The following is a 21,121-nucleotide window of genomic DNA, read 5'->3' on the forward strand; positions in this document are numbered from 1 at the left end:
TATGACCTAGAGTTTGGGGATTTGGTAGGCATGGTATGTGCTTTCAAACTACTAATACGTAAAGGTAAGTATTCTAAATTAAATAATTTACACAGAAAAGAATAAATGTTATTGCATAGAGCAATTTTACCCGTTTGATTAAAGTGAATGTTATTTCGCCTGTAATATCCGTTTGTTGGCTTGAAGCAACGAAAAACGATGTTTGGATTATCAATCACTGAGATTATTGATCTCATATGCGCATTGACTACTCGAATGTTAGAATCTCTATACTCGTTCCCAGTTGGAGGTATTTCATACTGCACTATGCGTGTTTTACTGGCAGCAGATATGACGTTTTGTAAGTGCTCACTGATATTCCTAATGGTAGGTGAATTTGTACCTCCAAATATAATCACCACATCATTTTCATTGTAGTCTCGAACACGTTCTGTGATATGTGAGCTGCATTGCACCAGCGGCTCCCCTGGTATGAAGTAGGATTCGATGGTAAAGTAGGTGTTGAGATAACAACTGAGAATGTTCTCTAAATTCCGAATATGACTATCGCCAATCAGCAAGATTTTACGATGTTTCTTATCAGTACCTTTATTGTGATGGTTGTTTGTGGGTATTTTAGAAGACGGTGATGTGTTAGGACTGGTGGATGCTTCGTCACCAATTGTTACTGCCGGTAGTAGGCTACGTAGATAAGTATTTGATCTTTCCAACCATTCAATTCTATCTTTCAAATGTTGTATTTGATCTTGCTCGTTATCCACTGGTACTGAAGTGGTATGTAATTTCTGTAATACCGCATCTAATTTCTTTTCCAAATCATAAAGCCTGCTTGAGAATGATAACTCTTGAGATAACATACCAGTTGTTTGTACACTAGGTGAGCCTGTTAAACTGACAAAATCGCTTTCATCTACTGACGAGGCAGTGGGAGAGTGCAGTGAGCTAATCGGTGTCCCATTATTTGCATTGTTATGGATATGGTCACGTGAGTTTGTTCGTAGTACAGATGATCTGCTGTGGTCTAGGTAGATAAGGGATGGACAACCGGCAGTAGAACATCGATAGGAGTAGGTACCATCTTTGAGCTGAGCCTTTTCTTGGTAGGTAGTGCCGTCATGTATGAATGTGTTCATAGTTAAACATAATATGTACGAACTACTATATTATCACAATACACAGCTAACCAACGAACGAACGCGGAAACGCACAACCGAATTCAATAATCAATGATTCTATAACGTAATACATAAATACCTGCAAAAAGAAAAATTAAAAACAAAAAAAAAACAAAAACAAAAACAAAAAATATTTTATAAATGAAAAAAAAATTGAAAATCACACTGTAATTTGACGATGTTTCAAGGAAGACTGCCTTATCGAGGCCATGATTGAGCTATATTCTTTCCACTAGCTCTTTTTCAATAAATATCATCAGACACAAGTCTAGGCTATTGATCAAAATTCAATTTCGGGGGGGGGGGCATGAAAATACCAACTGGTGACCTTTTTTTGCTTTGAAATTCCCAACTCAAAATGTTTGAAGAAGCAAACATACACAGGGATAGTACCCAAATTTTTTCTCAAAAAAAGTAACTTCAGAACCTAACAGAAAGAGCTGGAAAAATTAACTAAACAAGTAGGTAAGTGAAAAAAATTTTAATTTAAAAATAAAGTGACTAAATAACTTCAATCTACTTATAGATAGGTATAAAACATTACATTTTAATTTTAGATTAACAGAAAACATTCAAGCATTATCACCTGTCTAGTGTAATAAAATTTCAAAATGAAGAAGCAGCCAGTACTTTTAGCAGGACATTTTTTAAATACTTGGGATTTTTTAAGAGAGAGGAGGGGGTGAGCGAGGCAAACTTTTACATTCAAGTTTTTTGCTGTTGCAATGTCTTCAGACACCACGACATTTTTTTTAAAGCAAGCAGACGTCGAAAAAATAATTCTATCGTTTCAATTTTATTTTCATCTTGTAAGTACATATTATAAGGATCTTGCTAATGTAAAAAAAAAAAAAAACATTTTTCAACATACCAAATTTTTAAAAAATATTCGAAAATTTAATGAAAACATCTTCGGATGGAATTTCCTGGACCACACTTTCATTGAGCTCCTTGACAGGTGTCTTGTTGCTTGGATGATTGTACATTCTGTGTAACTCTTCAATAAACTTGCGACTGTTAAGAGTCCAATCCTGCGTAGTTCAATTCGTATTGGCCTACAGATAATACTGATTTTTTCTTCTCGAAGTTAGCTGCACTAATCGCTTTTTTAAAAATCCGGGGCGCGCGCGCGTTTGTTTGTTCACATAGGTACGGTTTTGTAATTGTACATTTTATTTGGCTCACTAAACAAATCGTTTCTTCTTCATGTGACTCGGAGTCAATCTACTTCCCCATAATTCATGGTTGAGCTGGACTGGGGTCATTTCCTGAATTCTGACCATTTTCTGTTGTTACTTTATTTATACTGGATAATTGATCTGGTTCAGGTGGCATTTTCTCTACTCAGAGCATCTACCAGCAAACAGAAATCTTGATTCCTGACTGAAATTGCCATCTTCAGTTTGCGGAGAATTTCTTCCATAATTTGATCAAAGAAAATATCTAGGTACTTAATATCCAAAATGCACAGAAACATCATTAAAATTCAAAATAATAATGCCTTTCTTCGTTTTACAAGTATGTACAACGCGTTCATAATGTACAGTAACCATATCTACATTGGCCTTGAACCATTAGATCAAGCTGGATCAAATGTGCTCCAATTTTCACACACGAAACTTGCACAACTCTGCTCAACGATCATACAATTAGCACTTTTCTGTCGGAATTTTTGGCTGCAGATGGTGAGCTTTCCGAGATGTCTTGATATAATTTTGTTTTAGTGTACCTGAGTTAACACTAAAAAGATCGTCAGGTCGCCATGTTGACCTCATCTTTGTACTGGACGGATTTTCTTCTTGTACGAAGGCAACGGTCACCAAGTTGACAGGGAAAATTTATCCCACGGAGCTGGGACACTATGATACAAGATCGCAAAAAATAAACAAAAATTAGATCGCCAAGTTGATCTCTTCTTTGTGCTAGATTGATTTCTTCGCACACAAAGGCATCTATCGTCAGGTTGACAGGAATGTTGTAGGATTTAATCCACGTTGGGCGCCAAGATGTAGTGGTCGGGGGTGTACCATAGGCTCTCCTATATAAGAAACGACTCAACTGAAGCTACTTGAGTAAGCAGGCTAACTTCGAGATGTTTGAGGGTCAGGTAACCACTCTTGTTATGGCTGACTGAGCAGCTAAGTATGTTCAATTGTTCACAATGACGAACGCAAAAGCATTACAATAATTGCGGCACAATACTGTGGGTGTGTATTAATTAACAAGCTACACAAGATTAATTAAACACTAGACAGGATTAATCCAGAAATAAAACGTATCCCTAACCATGAGTATACAATTACGTGCGAACTAATCAACAACGAAATTAGTATAACTAAAGCTGTGTCTTCTACCCAACTTGGAAGTGACTTGGAAACCAGTTGCAATAGATTGCTCTGCCTGTAGTGGAAAACTACTACATCACAGCACAGCCACTTTCCACAGGTAGGTACACATCTCCCACTTATGGTCTGCTGCGGGCGCAACCCCAACCAGTACAGTATGTGTGACAATTTTTCAAAATAAAACAGTTAGAATTCGAATGATTTTTTTTTCTAGAAAATTCAAAATTTAAAATAAAGTATTTTCAGAGGTAAGTATAAAAACAATGCTTTCTAGTTGACATTTCAAAATCCAGTTGGCAACTATCCATGTTAGAATTGGAGCTGAAATTTTCAAAATTTTCACCTTTTTTCAATTAGGAATTTTTTTCCAACTGACAAGTGAGAATCACCAATTTTTCCAACTGAGTCAACTTGGACGGCAGAGACAACTACTGCATTTTTGAGCATAAACGGGATTTTAGAGAGCTAAGGTAAAAATCAACTATTTTTGGATGTTTTGCCGAAGAAAGCAGAAATCTTTCAACAAATTTTGGTGAAAACTAGGTCTTTTTGACTACCTAGCTACGTCTTTATTGTTAGACAAATGAGACTTTTTGGCAATTCTGGCAAAAATCGAATTTTCTACCAATCTTGAAGAAAAAGACAGGATCTTTCTTGTGATTTCGGTGAAAAAAGCGTGACCTTTTTGTGTAAATTTCGACAATCCCATCTCAATAAAAATAACCAAAGAACAATTTTCTAAGGGAAGAAACTTCCAAATGGAATGTCTTTTTTATAATGCTACTACATAAAAAGAGACATAGGTAGGTATGTATCAAGTTAGAATCATCAGTTTAGAATCGAAGTCAAAATTTACGAAAAACTGACGCCTAATTAAAACGATTCGATGATAAAATCTTCCGAAATTCGTTCGGATCATTTGACACATGAGATAAACACAAATTATCTTCCTTATACATACATCCGTTTAAAAGCGATCAACTTCAGTTCCTCATTCAACAGACTCACGTGTAAGATTCTAACTATACTCATTGAGTACTGAAATGAACATGAACACATTTTATAATATTTTGAGAGTATTCCTCCTCTCTTATTGTACCACAGATCAAGTAAGTTACTACGAGTACTAGCTTATTAAATACGTACTCATTACCCAAGCTTGAAACTTACAGTAGAAAATTATAAATACCAATTTAAATCAACTTGGACAATTTTTGTGTTTTTTTTTTGGGTGGGGGCGGAATTTCCAGAATATGGTTGGAGTCTGCGGAACTATGTAAAACCGCCTTCAATCGGCTCAGTACGTTGAAATTGAGGCATGAAATAGGTAAATATTTCAACTTTCAAAAATCATCTGCAGCCTTCAGAACTGCTCGAAAACGTTGAAAATCTTTACCAATCGATTCACGGGGTGAAGTAGAGGGTCGGAAAAAGATTATACATCAAAATCCAATTTTCCGTGTCAATTTGGAGAAATGTTCATTTTTTCGCATTTTTTGCACCCATTATTGATTTCTAAAAATCCATGAAAAATCTAAAATTTGCAATTTGGTATCTGAAATTTTGGCTATAGAGATCAGCAGTGTCCAGTTCGAAAAATTTTTCTGTCATTAAGCTTTCAAAGTTATGATTGTAAAAATAGAGCTTTTTAATATGAAAAGACCCGATTTGTATCAAATTATGAGAACATTTTTTTCCAGAGCGAACCCTCAAAACTCCCTTCAAATAGTCATGTTGAAGATTTGATCCGAAGCGACACGTACTTGCGAACTTATGAAATAAACCATATTTGGGCTATTCATCAGTTCCGATTCCACGAGACACTTGAGGCTAATAGGATTTACTCGCCCATTTTACAAGCACCCGCAACCGATAGATATAAATGGCAAATTTTCATAAACCCGAATGGCCTAGATAATAACAACGATACGATTTCTGTGAAGGTATGTCAATACCCTGACGGTGCAGGTAAAGAGACGACTTTAGAGGGTAATATTTCAATCATAAGGATCTTTCATGCCACAAAAAATAGTACGCAATCCGTGGCGTTGGGGTGGGGCACTCCTATCGTGTTATGGTTGGCGAAACTTCTGCAAGAAAGACGATTATTTTAGAAATCATTTACTCCAAGACGACACATTAACCCTCTCAATCCAACTAAAATGGTTATCTGAAGCACCACAATTTGAATTAAAGCGAATCTTGAAAACAATATTTAGTTGAAATGAAAATCGCAGACGTTGCGTCGTTTTTATGACGAATGGAAGTAGTTAACTATCCAGCTCATAAAAATATCTTGGACGCAGAAAGTCTAATTTTCGATGCCATGTTTCAACAAAAATATTCGAAAAGTGGAAAATCGAAAAAAAAATCGGAATAAATGTCATCACTGATGAACGAAAAAGTACATAGTACATCCTATAATATACCTACAAAAAGTGTAAACAGTTGAAAACCCCAACAGACAGGTTTTTCGAAACTGCTGCCAAATATGGTGTGTACGGATCCAGAGAAATTTCTGAAAAAAATACACGATAAACTATTCTTGGATGAAAAATGCACTGGACCCATTCAATTCATCATAAACAAATAGGATAACTGAAGTAATAAGCTAAGAATTTTTGTGTAGCTTATATGTACAAACCACTAGGAAAGTTTTTATTTTGAAAATGAAATGGAAAATTTTCATTGAAATGAGACACTAATGTCATGTGCACGATTTTCTAATTTCTGAATAAAAGTGTTGACAAATTTTCAAATCATAGATATGCTTTGGTTTTACTTACTATGAAAATTGTCCTTCATTGTGAAATATACATAGGAACTATTGTTCAATTTAATGATAGAATTGCATGTATGTATGTACGTATTACCGACTTATCCAAACTGAAGTTATAAATGTTATGCAAGTTATTTTTATTATTGGTAAGTAAAAAAAAAAAATGATGCTCAAGTTAATTTGCACAGTTTTTAGACCACTTTTTAGTGAAAATGGAATTTTCAAAATATACCGGAAGGCCCCAGAATAGCCTCTGAAACCACCTCCAATCGACTCAACGCATTAAAAATGGGGTACCTACTAAGTAAATTTCATTTCAACAACTTGATTGGGTAAAATGTTACTGAAATGTCGATTTTCAAAAATCTACTACTGTGCTTCAGAACTACCACTCAAAATGGATCGAAACCGTTTCCAATCGATTTGAAAGGTCGAAAACAGGGCACACACCACATTTCAAATTTCTTGGTCTATTTGGAAAAATTTTGATTTTTTTTTCATTTTTGACCCAAGGTTGATTTTCAAATAATCCTTAGAAAATAAAAATTGTTCGTGAACTCAAAAATTTGATCTACTGTTTCCGAATTAGTATTCTTAAAATCAGATCACTTCGATTCAAATCTGATGGATAATCATTTCACCTGATTTTCAAATTCCGTGATTTTAGAATCTTTTTGTTTTGCCATTGAAAATAAAAGGTCACAGGTGTAGAAATGACTCACGTAATTTTTCTCATAAGGATTATAAGATTACTTACTTATTCTCATACGCGAGTTCATATTCTATCATTTTTGGAAGGAAATTTTTTCTCACCTGAAACAAACAAAAATTAAGGTGGATTAGTTAGTTATAGGATTATTTATCAATCAACAGATACATGAAATAATAATAGTCGAAGGCCAAAGTAAAAATTCTCACGATCTTGACGTTTAATAAAGAGCCAGAAATAAACATTCACAAGAAAGTAGGTGTCATAAAAATAATTGAAAAATTGATTGTGAAATACACTCAATAATATTAAAAATTGATGGACCAACAGAAAACGAACAAAACTTGAGAAAATGTCGCATTTGGGTAAAATTTTACCCCAACCGCTTAGATATTATTGAAAAATACCAAGAATTAATCGGAAATTCTCAAAATTGAATGATGATTTGACAAAACTGCAGAAAATGTCATAAGAATGTGTCAAAATTGAAAAAAGATTGAAAATTACCAGAATTTGATCATGGTACATAAAGGATTTTTTTGCTGAAGAAATCACTATTTTTTTTACTAGGTACCTTTTTTGAATCCAATTTCAGACAGCTTTCTACTTGAAACTACCCCCCCCCCCCACCACACAAAAAACAAAGTCAACTTTTTCACAGGAAAATTTTCAAAAAAACTGAAATTGGAATTTTGGCATAAATGGGACTTCCCCACAATTTTGACAGAAAAACGATTTTACCTGTTTCAGCAAGAACTTTTTCTTCTGGTAATTTTAGACTAAAAACAAAATTTATTGGAATATTCGCCAATTTTTTGCAAAAAAACAGAATTTTTACAACAGTTCTTTCGACAATTTAAGATTTTTTTTGACAAATGTACTGCGCAAGACTTTTCGACAGTTTCATCGAAAAAGACTCTTGCTGTCAATTTTGATCACAGAACGAGACCTAAAGACTTTCAGAAATTTTAGAATAAAAAAATTATTCGCTGATTTTGGCAGTCAAACTTACGAAAAAAACAGGTTCGCATTTTTATCAATAAACAAAATCTCTTTTCAACAATATTTTGGAAAAATCGGAGCTTTTATTTTTCGCAATTTTGAAAAAATTTCTTAGATAGCTAGACCATAAGGTAAAAATCAATAAGTACTTTTAAGACGTGTTCACAAAAAAGTAGGATTTTCCTGACAATTTTTGCAAAAGTAGAATTCTAGACAATTTTGACAAAGAACAGGAACTTTTTAGGGCATTTTTAAAACAAAAAAAAAATTAAACAAGAGCACTTCGTAACAATTTTGGCAAAAACAAGAGCTTTTTACAATTTCAAACAAGCAATAAAATTTTCTGACAGTTTTGACAATAAATCGAACTTTTTGACAATTTTGGTAAAAAAAACAGGATTTTTATTACGTAAAACAGGACTTTCTAGATAGCTAAGGTGAAAATCAGCATTTTCTGGATGTTTTGCTGAAAGAAGCAGAAATCCTACAACAAATTTCCGTAAAAACTCGGACTTTTTGAGTAGATATACGTCGAAAGAATACGATTTTTTGAGCAATTCTGGCAAAAATCTGATTTCTTTTCGATGTTAAAGAAAAAAACAGGACCTCGAATGTTGCATTTTTGGTGAAAAACGTGACTTTATTGTGCAAATTTCGACAACTTCGTCTCAATATGAATACCTACTTAACCAAAGAATAATTTTTTCAAGGGGAAAAAAGTCCAAAGGGAATGAACTTTTTGTGATGCTACTAAAAAGCAGATCAATAAAATGGACATTTGAAAATACTCGTACGAAAAACGGACGCTTAATTAAAACGAGTCGATGATACACGTATCAAAATTCGTTCGGAGGTTCGGATCATTTGAAACTTAGATAAACACAAATCATCTTCCTTATATCCGTTTAAAAGCAATCAACTTCAGTTCTTCATTCCACAGATACACGTGTACGATTCAAATACTCATTAAATATTTTTCGAAACATTTCACATGGCTAGAAAAATAATTCACTTGTGACAAGTGCTTTCTTTCGACTGGACTATACTGAAGCAAACATGAATCTATTCTACATTACATGGATAGTACTTTTCACCACCGGTTGCATTAGTCAAGTGAGTACATATTTCTGTTCATTTACTCGAATTCATAAATTTCTTCCTTCTGTATATTAACAGTTCTAGATAATTCGTCGATTTCCTACTTTAGGAATAATTTGAACTGAGAATTTTTGTGGCTCTAATTTTCGAATACATAAGTACATAAGGGAGGACCTAATCAGAGATGTCAAAATTGAAAGGAATCATTGCTCATTCGAATAATCGTTCCCGCTTAACAGTGAAAGTAGTAAGCATGACCCCCCCCCCACTTCGTCAATTTGGAGAACATTTTCTGATTTTTTCGCGTTTTTCGCGCCCATTTGATTTTTAAAATTCTTCAAAAATCGAAAACATGGAATTTAGTAGCTGAAATTTGGGCTAGTGATGTGTAATTCTCTTCCGTGTTTTTTCTATTTAGCAGTGTCCAGTTCAAAAAAATTCCGGTCATTTGGAATAGGTTCCTGTCTTGTTAGAAAGCTTTGTAGTTACGATTGAGCTTTTTAACATCAGGAGACCCGATTTGTATAAATATGTGACATTTTTTCAGAGCGAACCCTCAAAAACCCATGGAAATTCGACCAGAAAGGACACATACATTGTAACTCATGAAATAAACCATATTTGGGCTATTCATGAATTCCGATTCCACGAGAAAGTTGAGTCTAATCTGATCGGCTCGGCCTACTTACACGCACCCAAAACCAATAGATGGGAATGGCAAATTTACATATACCCTAATGGCGATGGTAATATTAAGAATGATACGATTTCTTTATACGTATGTCTAAGCGAATACAGTGCAGTTAAAGAGGCAACTGCAGAGGCTGATATTTCAATCATAAATGATAAAAAAGAAGTATTACTTCACAAATATGCATCGCCACGAAGGCGTGTATGCGAAACAGACAGACAGTGTATGGGTTGGGAACACTTTTGCAAGAAAGATGATTATTTTAGATATCATTTACTCCAAAACGACACATTAATTCTCTCGATCCGTATAAAATGGTTGGCATATGACCCATCGCAAAAGTTCGATTTTGAATCGAAGCTCGAAAACTGGAAATCCGCAGACGTCGTTTTTATAGCGAATGGAAGCAGTTATCCAGCCCATAAAAATATCTTGGCCGCACGAAGTTCAATTTTTAATGCCATGTTTCAACGAAAACATTCGAAAAATAGAAAATCGAAAAAAATCCGAATAAACGTAACACACATGAACGAAAAAGTGCTACGTGCGATGCTACGATACATTTATACAGGAAAATGTGAACAGTTGGGGGAACTAACAGACGAATTATTTGAAGCTGCTACTAAATATCGTGTGGACGGATTGAAGATAACTTGTGAAAAAACACACAACAAAACTACGCTCCGTTAAAAATGCATTGAACTCATCTAGGCCTAATTCATAAAAAATGAATAGGTAACTTGATGAATATAAGCTAAGAATTTCTGTGTACAACCTACTCGTACTAGATAAGTTTTTAATTTTAGTAAAATGAAATATCAATGTCATTTTTATGTACATAGAGGTACGATTTTATAATGCCTAAATATAGAAATATGTACATTACTAATTAACAAATTTTTAAATCTTAGATAAGCTTTGGTTTCATCTTGAAAATTTTTCTTTGTTCTGAAATACAACACTGTTGTCCAATTTAATGATATAAGTTGCATATGTATCGTATGTATTACCCAACTATCCATAATGGAGTTATAAATGCTATAAAGTTCAAATTTACTATCGCGATACCTATATAGCTACTTTTATTTTGGGATAAAATTATTTCCATTTTTAAACAGAATTAATCGAAGAAAATAGAAAACTATTCATAATTCTGAAAGAAAAGAATACCTAAAATCACAAATAGAAAATTATGAAGTTTCACTGAAGAAATAATTTTCACAAAAAACAGCACTTTTTTCAATATGTAGGTAGCTAAAGAAAAAAAAATCAAAATACTTTTGAGATGTTTGGTTAAAAAGGTAAGAACTTCTCAGCAAATAAAACAGAAAAACAAACAAAACTTTTTTTCGACAAGGAACAAAACTTTTTCAGTATTTTTCCTAAAAAAAATCAACTATAATTCAACAATTGTTGGGAAAATTGGGCCTTTCAAAATTTTTAGATGAATGTAGTCTTTTGATAATTTAACCAGGAAGTAGAACTTTCAGTCAGTTTTGCAGGCAGCAATTTGTATTTTTTTGGCAATTCAAGAAGTAAAAGGGTGTCACCTTTAGTCAATAAATAAAATCTCTCTTTGGCAATTTTGGCAAAAAAATGAGCTTTACTTTACGCAATTTGGAAAGAAAAATCTGGATTTTTTAAGACTCCTAGATTCAGGCAAAAATTAATGTAGTAAGTACTTTTAAGATATTATGTTGACAAAAAAGTATAAGGAATTTCTCACAAAATTTTTGCAGAAGCCGGACAAATTTTGGAAAAAAAAAATACCTACCTACCTACTAAATTTTTCAGACATCCAGACTAAGGCAAAAATCAAAAGGTACTTTCAAGATAATTATGTTGGTGAAAGAGTAAGAATTTTTTGGAAATTTTTGCAAAACTGGGACTACACAATTTTATTTTTAAAAAAGTCCAGTATTTTGGCAAACAAGACCACTTCTTGATAATTTTGGCAGAAAAATGGAACTGTTTACAAAGTTTTGGCAACAAATTAAGATTTTTGACAATTTTGGTAAAAAAAAAAAGAGTTTTAATTGTCAAAACAGGAATTTCTACATACATAGTTAAGATAAAAATCAACACTTTTTGGATGTGTTATTGAAAAAACCAGAAATCTTTCAACACATTTTGGCAAAAAAATAATGACTATTTTGACATTTTGTTAAAAGAACGAGACTTTCTGACAATTCTGACAAAATACGTACTTTCTGGCAATCTTTAAAAAAAAAGAAGGATCCTTTTTGCTTTTTTGGGTGAAAAACATGTCTTCTCTGTGCCGACAATTCCATCCTAATATGTTAAAATGACCAATAAAGAATGATTTTTTGAGGTAAAAAACTTCCAAATGGAATGAATTATTTTTTATGCTACCACTAAAAAAAATCAGATTATTAAATGGACAGATGTAACCAGTCAGAATCATCTACAGTATAAAATTGAGGTCAAAATATTATACGAAAAATTGACGCTCAATTAAAACGATTTGATCATACATGTTTCGAAATTCGTTCAGATCATTTGAAACTGAGATGAACACAAATCGTCTTCCTCCAATTCGATATGAAGCAACCAATTTCAGTTTTATGTACCTACGTACATTCAACATATCCACGAATAAGATGCTAATATCCAGTACTGTTCGAAACTTTCCACATCGATAGCAAGATAATTTACTAGTGACGAGTGGTTTCTCTCGACTGGACTATTGAAGCAATCATGCATCCATTCTACATTGCATGGATATTACTTTTCGCCTCCGTTTGCATTAATCAAGTGAGTATATTCATAAATTTTTCCTTCCAAAAATACGTTTTAGATAATTCGTCGACTTCCTACATTAGAAATAGTTTCAAGTGAGAATTTTTGTGGCTCTAATTATCGAATAAGGGAGGATCTAATCAGAGATGTCAAAACTGAAATGAATATTATTTCTCGTTCAACGAATTGTTCCTGCTGGACAGTGAAGGTTTTACTCAATTTGGTTTTCATCAGTAGGTAGCATTATTTAGAAGTAGGTGTTGATGAAATTCGATGCACACACTTTATACCAGGTTTTCAATATCCAGAATAAACTTACAGTAGAAAAAAATAAATACAAACTGAAGTCAATTTGGACAGTTTTTATGCCATTTTTCGGAGATCCGGAATATCCATGAATATGAGCTCAGCACGTTCAATTGTCAAAAATTAGCTGGAGGCTGCAGAACTGCTCAAAATGGTTACAAATCGTTTACCAATCGATTCAAAAGATGAGGAGGTGAGGAGGAGGAGGAGGAGGGTGGTTAAAAACACTTTATGCATCAAATTTCTGTTTTGTACGCTAATTTGAAGAAATTTTGATTACGAGTATTTCGCAATTTTACCCCGATTTGATTTTTAAAAGTTTGTCAAAAATTGAAAATTGTTTGCGCTCTGCTCCCAATAGATACAGGTTCTTGATAATTCGCAGGTCTTTGTCATTGATATTGTATATTTTCAGGATCTCCATCATCCTCTCATGGTTGACACAATCAAATGCTTTCTCATAATCCACTAAGCAAGCAATGATTTCCTTATTTGCATTCAGTGCTCTTTAAACAATCACTTTCAGAAGGGTGATTGCGTCTCTCACCCCTTTTTTCACTACAAAGCCACCCCATTGGGTAAAATCTGTCAATGATATGTGACAAAAAAATGTGACAGGAATTGCAACACTTTCTGCCAATAAGGTACTTTTCTGCTCATTAATCAGTGCGCGTATTTTTTTACACTATAAATTCTGCCAATGTCCAATATTTGTGAACAATTTTTGGCTCAGTTGGGGATCAAACCCGGGTTTCTGAGTTGGAGAGCGACGTTTCTACTCACCTCCTAACCACCTGGACATGTGATGAAATAATAGCAAATATTTCTATACAAGTACTATGCTAAAACATTCCTATAAAATACCACATTTACACGTGTTATTTAGCAAATACGCAAAAGAATACGCCAAAAAACAGGTTAGTGGTGTCTTTTGTAGTTGGTTTCTTCCAGCGTGAAGAAACACGCTACGTAATTTGAATGTCCTGTGGCCCAGTGTGAGAAAAATACACTACAAAATATTCACGTAGCGTATTTTTTAGCAGATTTCTTTTGGTGCATCAATCTACCTTCTAAACAGCACTTTTTCATGTGTATATTGTTACCTTAATGCCAAATCCGTGTAAGTATGTCCATACAAAAAAAGTATGATTTTACACATCACTGATAAGATTCGGATATGCTCGGAAAGGTTCATTGAGTTCTGATTGAACATCAGTTAGCTTTGTGCATCTTCCTTGGTGCATTTTAACAGCACTGAGATGCAAATTTTTCAATTCAGGGTTTTCCAGAGTCTTTTCAGTGACACAAAAAGACAATTTTGTTTTTGATGGGCGTACACAGATTTGGCATTAAGGTAATGATATTCAGAATAAATAGATATAAATAAACCAGCTGGTTTTGGCATCTTTTTCAGCATATGGGCAGATTTACCTAAGGAACTAAATACCAGGTATGGAAATACGCCATCTTTGGATATAGAAAAAAAATTTTAAGGACTCAATTTATTAATAATACCGCCAATTTACATTATTTTTTTACTTCATATTCATTTTAATACACAAAATAAACATTTTCCCACCATTTTTTTGATTTCATTTCTTTATATGACTGAAATGAAAAAATCACATCACCGTCAAAACTACGAAATCTATATCCAAAGATGGCGTATTTCCATACCTGGTATTTAGTTCCTTAGATTTACCCAATGGGGCATATTGCGTTTCGCTTAGATTTTCATCTATCTTCTTTTCAATTCTGGCATTTATGATGGTGAGTAGTAGCTTCAGTGTGTGGCTCACTAATGCGATGGTTCTATATTCAGAGCATTTTTGTGAGTTATTCTTTTTTGGTATTGGTACAAAATTTACCGCTTTGAAGTCCTTAGGCAGCATACCTTCTTCATACATTTCATTTATCATCTTCAACAGCTCCTTTTCATACTCCGTGTTAAATGTCTAATCAAGTCTACTGGTATGAGATCTTCCCCCACTGCTTTGTGGTTTCTGGCTCTCTTCACTGCGTTCCTCAGCTCCCACATTTCAATTCATGGTGCCTCCTCTGTGGATGAAACTTCCATTTGAGCTGGGTGTGTGTCATCTCCATACAGTTCTTGTATATACTAGTTGATCCAGACCTCTTCTGTTTCTTGATTGTTAACACAATACTTTCCGTCTTTTCTTCGCATATCGCACCTCGGGAGTAATAAGGTCGCATCTCAAAAAAGTGAAATTTTACAGGAGAGTGATTTTCTTTTTTTTTAAAACTTGATTCATTATTTTTATCAACTTACAAATCATTGTGAGGAATGAATAGCACCTCATTTTAAAGATCTGCTATCCTACCTTCATTTAGCATAAGGACACTTTGAAAAATAAAATCTTAAAGAGGAAATATTTCAATGTTTGGAAAACATTTTGAGTTATAACCTTTCATTAAAGTTGATGTGGAGGCAAAAGGAAGCGTCCAAAAAAAATTTCATTATAACAAAGTTGTAGAGAATTAAATTTCTAATTGACATAACGTCGTTAGTTTTTTTCTAGAGTGCTTAGTTTTTGAGTTTTTCTCAAAAAACTAAAATTTCATCATGTGCATATTCATTTTTCTGAAAAGTGATCGATTTAAAAAAATGTTTCCATTTGGTACAAACCAATAAAAAATGCACTCCTTGTGACTATTTCTAACTAACAAACATTCAAAACAATCAAAACTATTTGTTAACACTTTGTATGTACGAAATTTGCTCAAAAAAGGTGGAGTTTTTTGAGATGTACCCTTATAACTCCAAACAACTTGCAATGTTGTTGAGATTTTGAGTTAGGCCATTTCCGTTGTTTACAAGATCTAGATATTGTACCCAACTCCAAGTGTAATTTTTGGTTGAGGGGGGTCATACAAACCCCAAAAATGCAAAAACATCAAAATCAATTTTTTTTGAGATGTGACCTTATTACTCCCAAGGTGCGATTTGATCTGGGCATGTGTCATCTCCTTAGAATTCTTGTATGTAGTTGATCCAGACCGCTTCTGTTTCTGGATTGTTAACACAATATTTTCCGTCTTTTCTTCGTATATATGGTATTCCACTTCTCCTTTTCTTGTGGGTAGGAGTAGCTAAATCTAGCTAGATTGGGAGGAATATTACAGCCATTTAGTAGCCAAGGAAATTTTGGCTGTATTTCTCCACCTCACATTTTCTATTTATCTATACCCACTTCAAAAATGTTTCTACCATTTGGGATACCTATCTTGTTAGAAAGCTTTTCAGTTGTGATTGTAAAAATCGGATTTTTAATATCGACAAACCAGATTTGTATTCAATATGAGACATTTTTTTCAGAGCGAACCCTCGAAACCCCCTTCAAACAGTGATGTTGAAAATTTAATCCGAAGCGACACATACTTGCGAACTTATGAAATAAACCATATTTGGACAATTCATCAGTTCCGATTCCACGAAAACCTTGAGCCTAATGTGATTACCTCGCCCTATCTACATGCACCCTCAACTGATACGTATAAATGGTATATTTTTATGAACCCTAATGGCAAAAATGATAACAATGATATGATTTCTCTGATGTTATGTCTAAGCGAATACAGTATGGTTGAAGAGACCACTGCCGAGGCTAATATTTCCATCAAGAATAACAAAAAAGAAACATTACTTGAACGCAGTTTCACGCCACAAAAATTTGTACTCGATTCAAACCAAACTTGTTGGGGTTGGACAAACTTATGCAAGAAAGATGATTATTTTAGAAATCGTTTACTCCAAAACGACACATTAACTCTCACAATTTACATAAAATGGTTATCGGAATCACCAAATGAAGTTAGACAACGTAATGTTTCTTCAAACGATGCTTCACCCGAGTCCACCTCCATCAAAAATCTCACTAAAAACTTGGAATCGATGCTCGAGAACCCGAAATTCGCAGACGTCGTTTTTATTACGAATGGAAGCAGTTATCCAGCCCATAAAATTATTTTGGCCGCACGAAGTTCGATTTTCGATGCCATGTTTCAACAAAAAGATTCAAAAAATGGAAAATTGAAAAAAATCCGCGTAAACTTTACACACGTGGACGAAAAAGTATTACGTGCGATGCTACGATACATTTATACAGGAAAATGTGAACCGTTAGGGGAACTAACAGACAGATTATTTGAAGCTTCTACCAAATATGGTGTGTACGGATTGAAAGACATTTGTGAAAAAACACATAATAAAACTATGTTAGGTTAAAAATGGGTCATTCAATTCATAAAAAAAAAAAAAAAAAAACAAATAACTTGAGCAATAAGCTAAGACTTTTTGTGTACAAGCCCTCTAGGAATGTTTTTATTTTGAAAATGCAATGGGAAAATTTCATTGAAATGAGATATTCCGAAATAAAAAGGTTGACAAAGTTTCAAATTGGTTTCATAATGAAAAATTTTCTTTATTCTAAAAACATACCAAGTATAAAGTTTCATTGAAAATTTAAAAAAAAAAAAACTTCATTTTTGGCACCAATTTTGGCAAAAAACGCGATTTATTTCTAAACAGCCAAAGAAAAACATCAAAAACTTTCGAGATGTTTGGTCAAAAAAAGCAAGAACTTCTCAGCAATTTTGGAAAAAGTTTTGAACAACTAAACAACCTCTTCCGACAGTTTTGAAAGAAACCTACCTTTTTTGTTATTTTGCCAAAAAAAAAAAAAAAAAAAACTTTCCAACAATTGTGGAAAAAATTAGGTCCTTGAAAATTTTTAGATAAATATGATGCCTTATTGACAATTTTAGCAGGAAATTGAACTTTTCGACAGTTTTTGGCAATTTTGTCATGAATGGGACTTTCTCAAAATTTTGACTAGAAAAAATCCGGAACATTTTTGACAAGAAACAACTCAACGTTACTTTAAAATTTCCACAAAATATCGGACTTTTTGAAAATGTTGAAAAAAAAATGGTATTTTTGCCAATGTTTTTATCACAAAGGCAGGAGTTTTTTTTTCAACAATTTTACCATAATCCAGGACATTCCAACAATTCTACCCCCCCCCCCCCCCAAAAAAAAGACTTCCTGGTAACTTTGACCACACGTATGTAGAACGAAATCTTCAGAAACATTTGGCAAAACAAAATCAAGTAATTGGTAATTTTGGCAGCAATTTGTTCTTTTTCGGCAATTCAGAAAAAAACAGGTTGGCATTTCTGTCAATAAACAAAATCCCTTTTTGGTATAATTTCAACCAATAAAAAAATGTTTAAAAAAATAAAAATAAAACAGAACTTTCCATGCAATTTTGGCAAAAACACAGCTTAAAAAATTCTTTTCAATTTCGCTAAAAATAAGAGCTTTCACAATTCAAGCAGAAATTTACCTTTTTAAGAATTTCGCTAAAAAAACAGCATTTTTATTTGACAAAACAGGACTTTTTAGTTAGCTGAGGTGAAGATCAACATTTTTTTAGATGTTTTGTCGAAAAAATCAGAAATCTTTCATAAAATTTTGGTAAAAACGTAAACGTTGACTTTTTTGACTCTTTACTATGTCGAAAAAATATGACTAAATCGAACTTTCCTCCAATTTTAGGTGAAACACGTGACTTTTTTGTAAAAAATTTCGACAACTCCGTTTCAATAAAAATAGCAAAGGCCAAGGAATGACTTTTTAAGGGAAAAAAACCTCCAATGTAATGAATATTTTAACACAAGTCAAAATATGTATACGAAAAGTTTTAATTATTAAAACGATTGGGTAATATATCTTTCGAAAATAAGTTCGGATCATTTGAAATGAGATAAACACAAATGATCTTCCTTACATCCATTTGGAAGCAATCAATTTCAGTTATATGTACATTCAACATACCTACGAATAAGATCCTAATATATCCAACACTTTTCGAAACTTTCCACATCGATAAAAAGATGATTTAAGTGGTTTCCCTCGACTGGACTATTGAAGCAAACATGAATCCATTTTACATTAGATGGATACTACTTTTCGCCACCGGTTGCATTGATCACGTGAGTATTTCTGTACATTTACCTGCGCTTATAATAGATAATTTCGTCGACTTCCCAGTTTAGGATTTATTTTGAATTGGGTTTTTTTGGGGCTCTGATTAATTATCGAATTAGGAAGGAACCAATTAGAGATGACAAAATTGAAATAAGCAAGTCGTTGCTCGTTTCAAATTATCTAATGTTCAATGTAGGTATAAATGTACGTTTTTTTTTTCTTTCAGAGTGAACCTTCAAAACTCACTTTGAACATCGATTCTGGTAATTGGACTCAGAGTCAAACGCATTGGCCAACTCACGAAATAAAACACATCTGGGCAATTAAACAATTCAGTCTACATGAGAAATTCAACACTAGTGAGATTTCATCGCCCATGTTACACGCGTCCACAACTGATAAATATGAATGGTACGTTAGAATTATACCTAATTACATTGTTGAGGGAAATGAAACATTCTGTTTGTGGATACATCTATCCGACGGCAGTACGGTTAGAAAGGTGAATGCGGGATTCAATGTTTCAATTATAAACGAGAAAAAAGAAGTATTACTCGAACGCACTCCAAAGCCAGACACAAGAGATTTTACAGCCGGAAGATTTGGAAAGGTTCGGGGTTGGTATAACTTTTGCAAAAAAGATGATTTTTTCAGAAATCAATTACTCCAGAACGACACATTAACACTATTTATCTACATAAGATGGATTTCTGAATTTTCCAACGACGCTCCTCATCAACTTGAAATTATTTCTTCATCCAATCCCACACCTGAAGCTACCACTAAGAAAAGTAATCTTTCTGAAAACTTGGAATCGATGCTGGAAAATCCGAAATTCGCAGATGTCTTTTTTATAACGAATGGAAGCAGTTATCCAGCCCATAAAAATATTTTAGCCTCAAAAAGTCCGATTTTCAGCGCCATGTTTCAACGAAAGGATTCGAAAAATGGAAAATCGAAAAAAATTCGAATAAACGTTACCCACATGGACGAAAAAGTGTTACGTGCGATGCTACGATACATTTATACAGGAAAGTGTGAACTGTTGGGGGAACTAACGAACAAATTATTTGAAGCTGCTAAAAAATACGGTTTGTACGGATTAAGAGAAACTTGCCAGCAAACTTCGTTTGGTTGAATTTGCTTTACAATAAGATTTTTTTCTACTGAAATAAAATATGTAATAGGTATCATCTAAGTTGTACTCATTCACATAAAGTTATTTGTACGTACGCACAAATGGTGCACTGCTCAAGTTTATTATTGGTTGGTTACTTCCAAAACAATTTGGTATTTCTGGACAAAATTTAAAACCCTGCGAAGACTACATTTATGTAGAAAGCCCATAACGCGATTGTTTTTGAATAAGTAGAGATGAAACCAAATAATTCTCAAATGGTTTAGCAAATATATAGGACAACACGCCAAAGCAGAACTTCTGGCAGGACATTCTTTCAAATATTTCAAGTATACTCAAACCAGAATGTTTTGCGGTCAAAATAATTTCATTTTCAAACAGAATTGAAGAAAAATATTCAAAATTTTGAAATAGAAAAATAAATGAAAAATTACACGCAGTTTGATTAGAAAAATGGCAAATTTTGGGCAAAACTGGAATTTTTTTACAATTCTGGCAAAAAACTGAACTTTTTGACAATTTTAATTTTTTGCAAAAAAAAACTTGAACCTTTTTTTTGCAAAAATTGAGGATTTTTGACATTTTTAACAAAAATTGGGACTTTTTCTTTGGCGAAAAATAAATTTTACGAGTATTTTGGCAAAAATTAGGAATTTTTGACAATTTTTATAAAAAATGGGGCTTTTTGACAATTTTGATAGGAAAATGGTCTTTCATTTTACGGTTACACGAGCCTTGGCAGGAAAATTAGACTTTTATCAATTTATACAAAGAATACAATTTATTCATTATTGACATTCTCGTTCCAAAAAAAAAAACGGGGTCTTTTTTGAAAATTATGGCGAATAAAATATAGATACCGAACCTTTCTTTTTTTGGCCGATTTAAAAAAAAAAATCAAGGCACTTTTTAGAGAGAGCTACGGCAAAAAATCAATGCTTTCTGAATGTTTCTCCAAAAAAGTAGAAATTTCTCGACAATTTCCGCAAAAATCAAGACTTTTTGAGAATTTTGACAAAAAATGGAACTTTTGGGCGATTTTTGGTAATTTGTGCTAGGAGAAAAATTAGGTTTGGCGATCTTAGCAGATCACTGAATTTTTTTGGCA

The 21,121-nt window shown here is 33.2% G+C and overlaps 1 protein-coding gene and 2 long non-coding RNA genes across 3 annotated transcripts in view; 2 read left to right on the top strand and 1 right to left on the bottom strand.

Annotated features, from left to right (window-relative positions):
• LOC135849375 (uncharacterized) overlaps positions 1-21,121 on the bottom strand; it is a 498,164-nt gene that overhangs the window by 316,921 nt on the left and 160,122 nt on the right. The gene's annotated exons all lie outside the window — the stretch shown is intronic.
• On the top strand, positions 4,502-5,527 carry LOC135848626 (uncharacterized). Its single transcript, XR_010559399.1, has 2 exons — positions 4,502-4,629; positions 5,221-5,527. It is a non-coding gene; the product is annotated as an uncharacterized LOC135848626 (long non-coding RNA).
• On the top strand, positions 18,661-20,129 carry LOC135848578 (speckle-type POZ protein-like). Its single transcript, XM_065368509.1, has 2 exons — positions 18,661-18,880; positions 19,102-20,129. Exons 1-2 carry the CDS (start codon positions 18,824-18,826, stop codon positions 20,011-20,013), a joined length of 969 nt encoding a protein of 322 aa, XP_065224581.1. The 5' UTR covers positions 18,661-18,823; the 3' UTR covers positions 20,014-20,129.

This window comes from Planococcus citri, chromosome 5 (genome assembly GCF_950023065.1).
Source record: "Planococcus citri chromosome 5, ihPlaCitr1.1, whole genome shotgun sequence".
NCBI classification, from domain to species: domain Eukaryota; kingdom Metazoa; phylum Arthropoda; class Insecta; order Hemiptera; family Pseudococcidae; genus Planococcus; species Planococcus citri.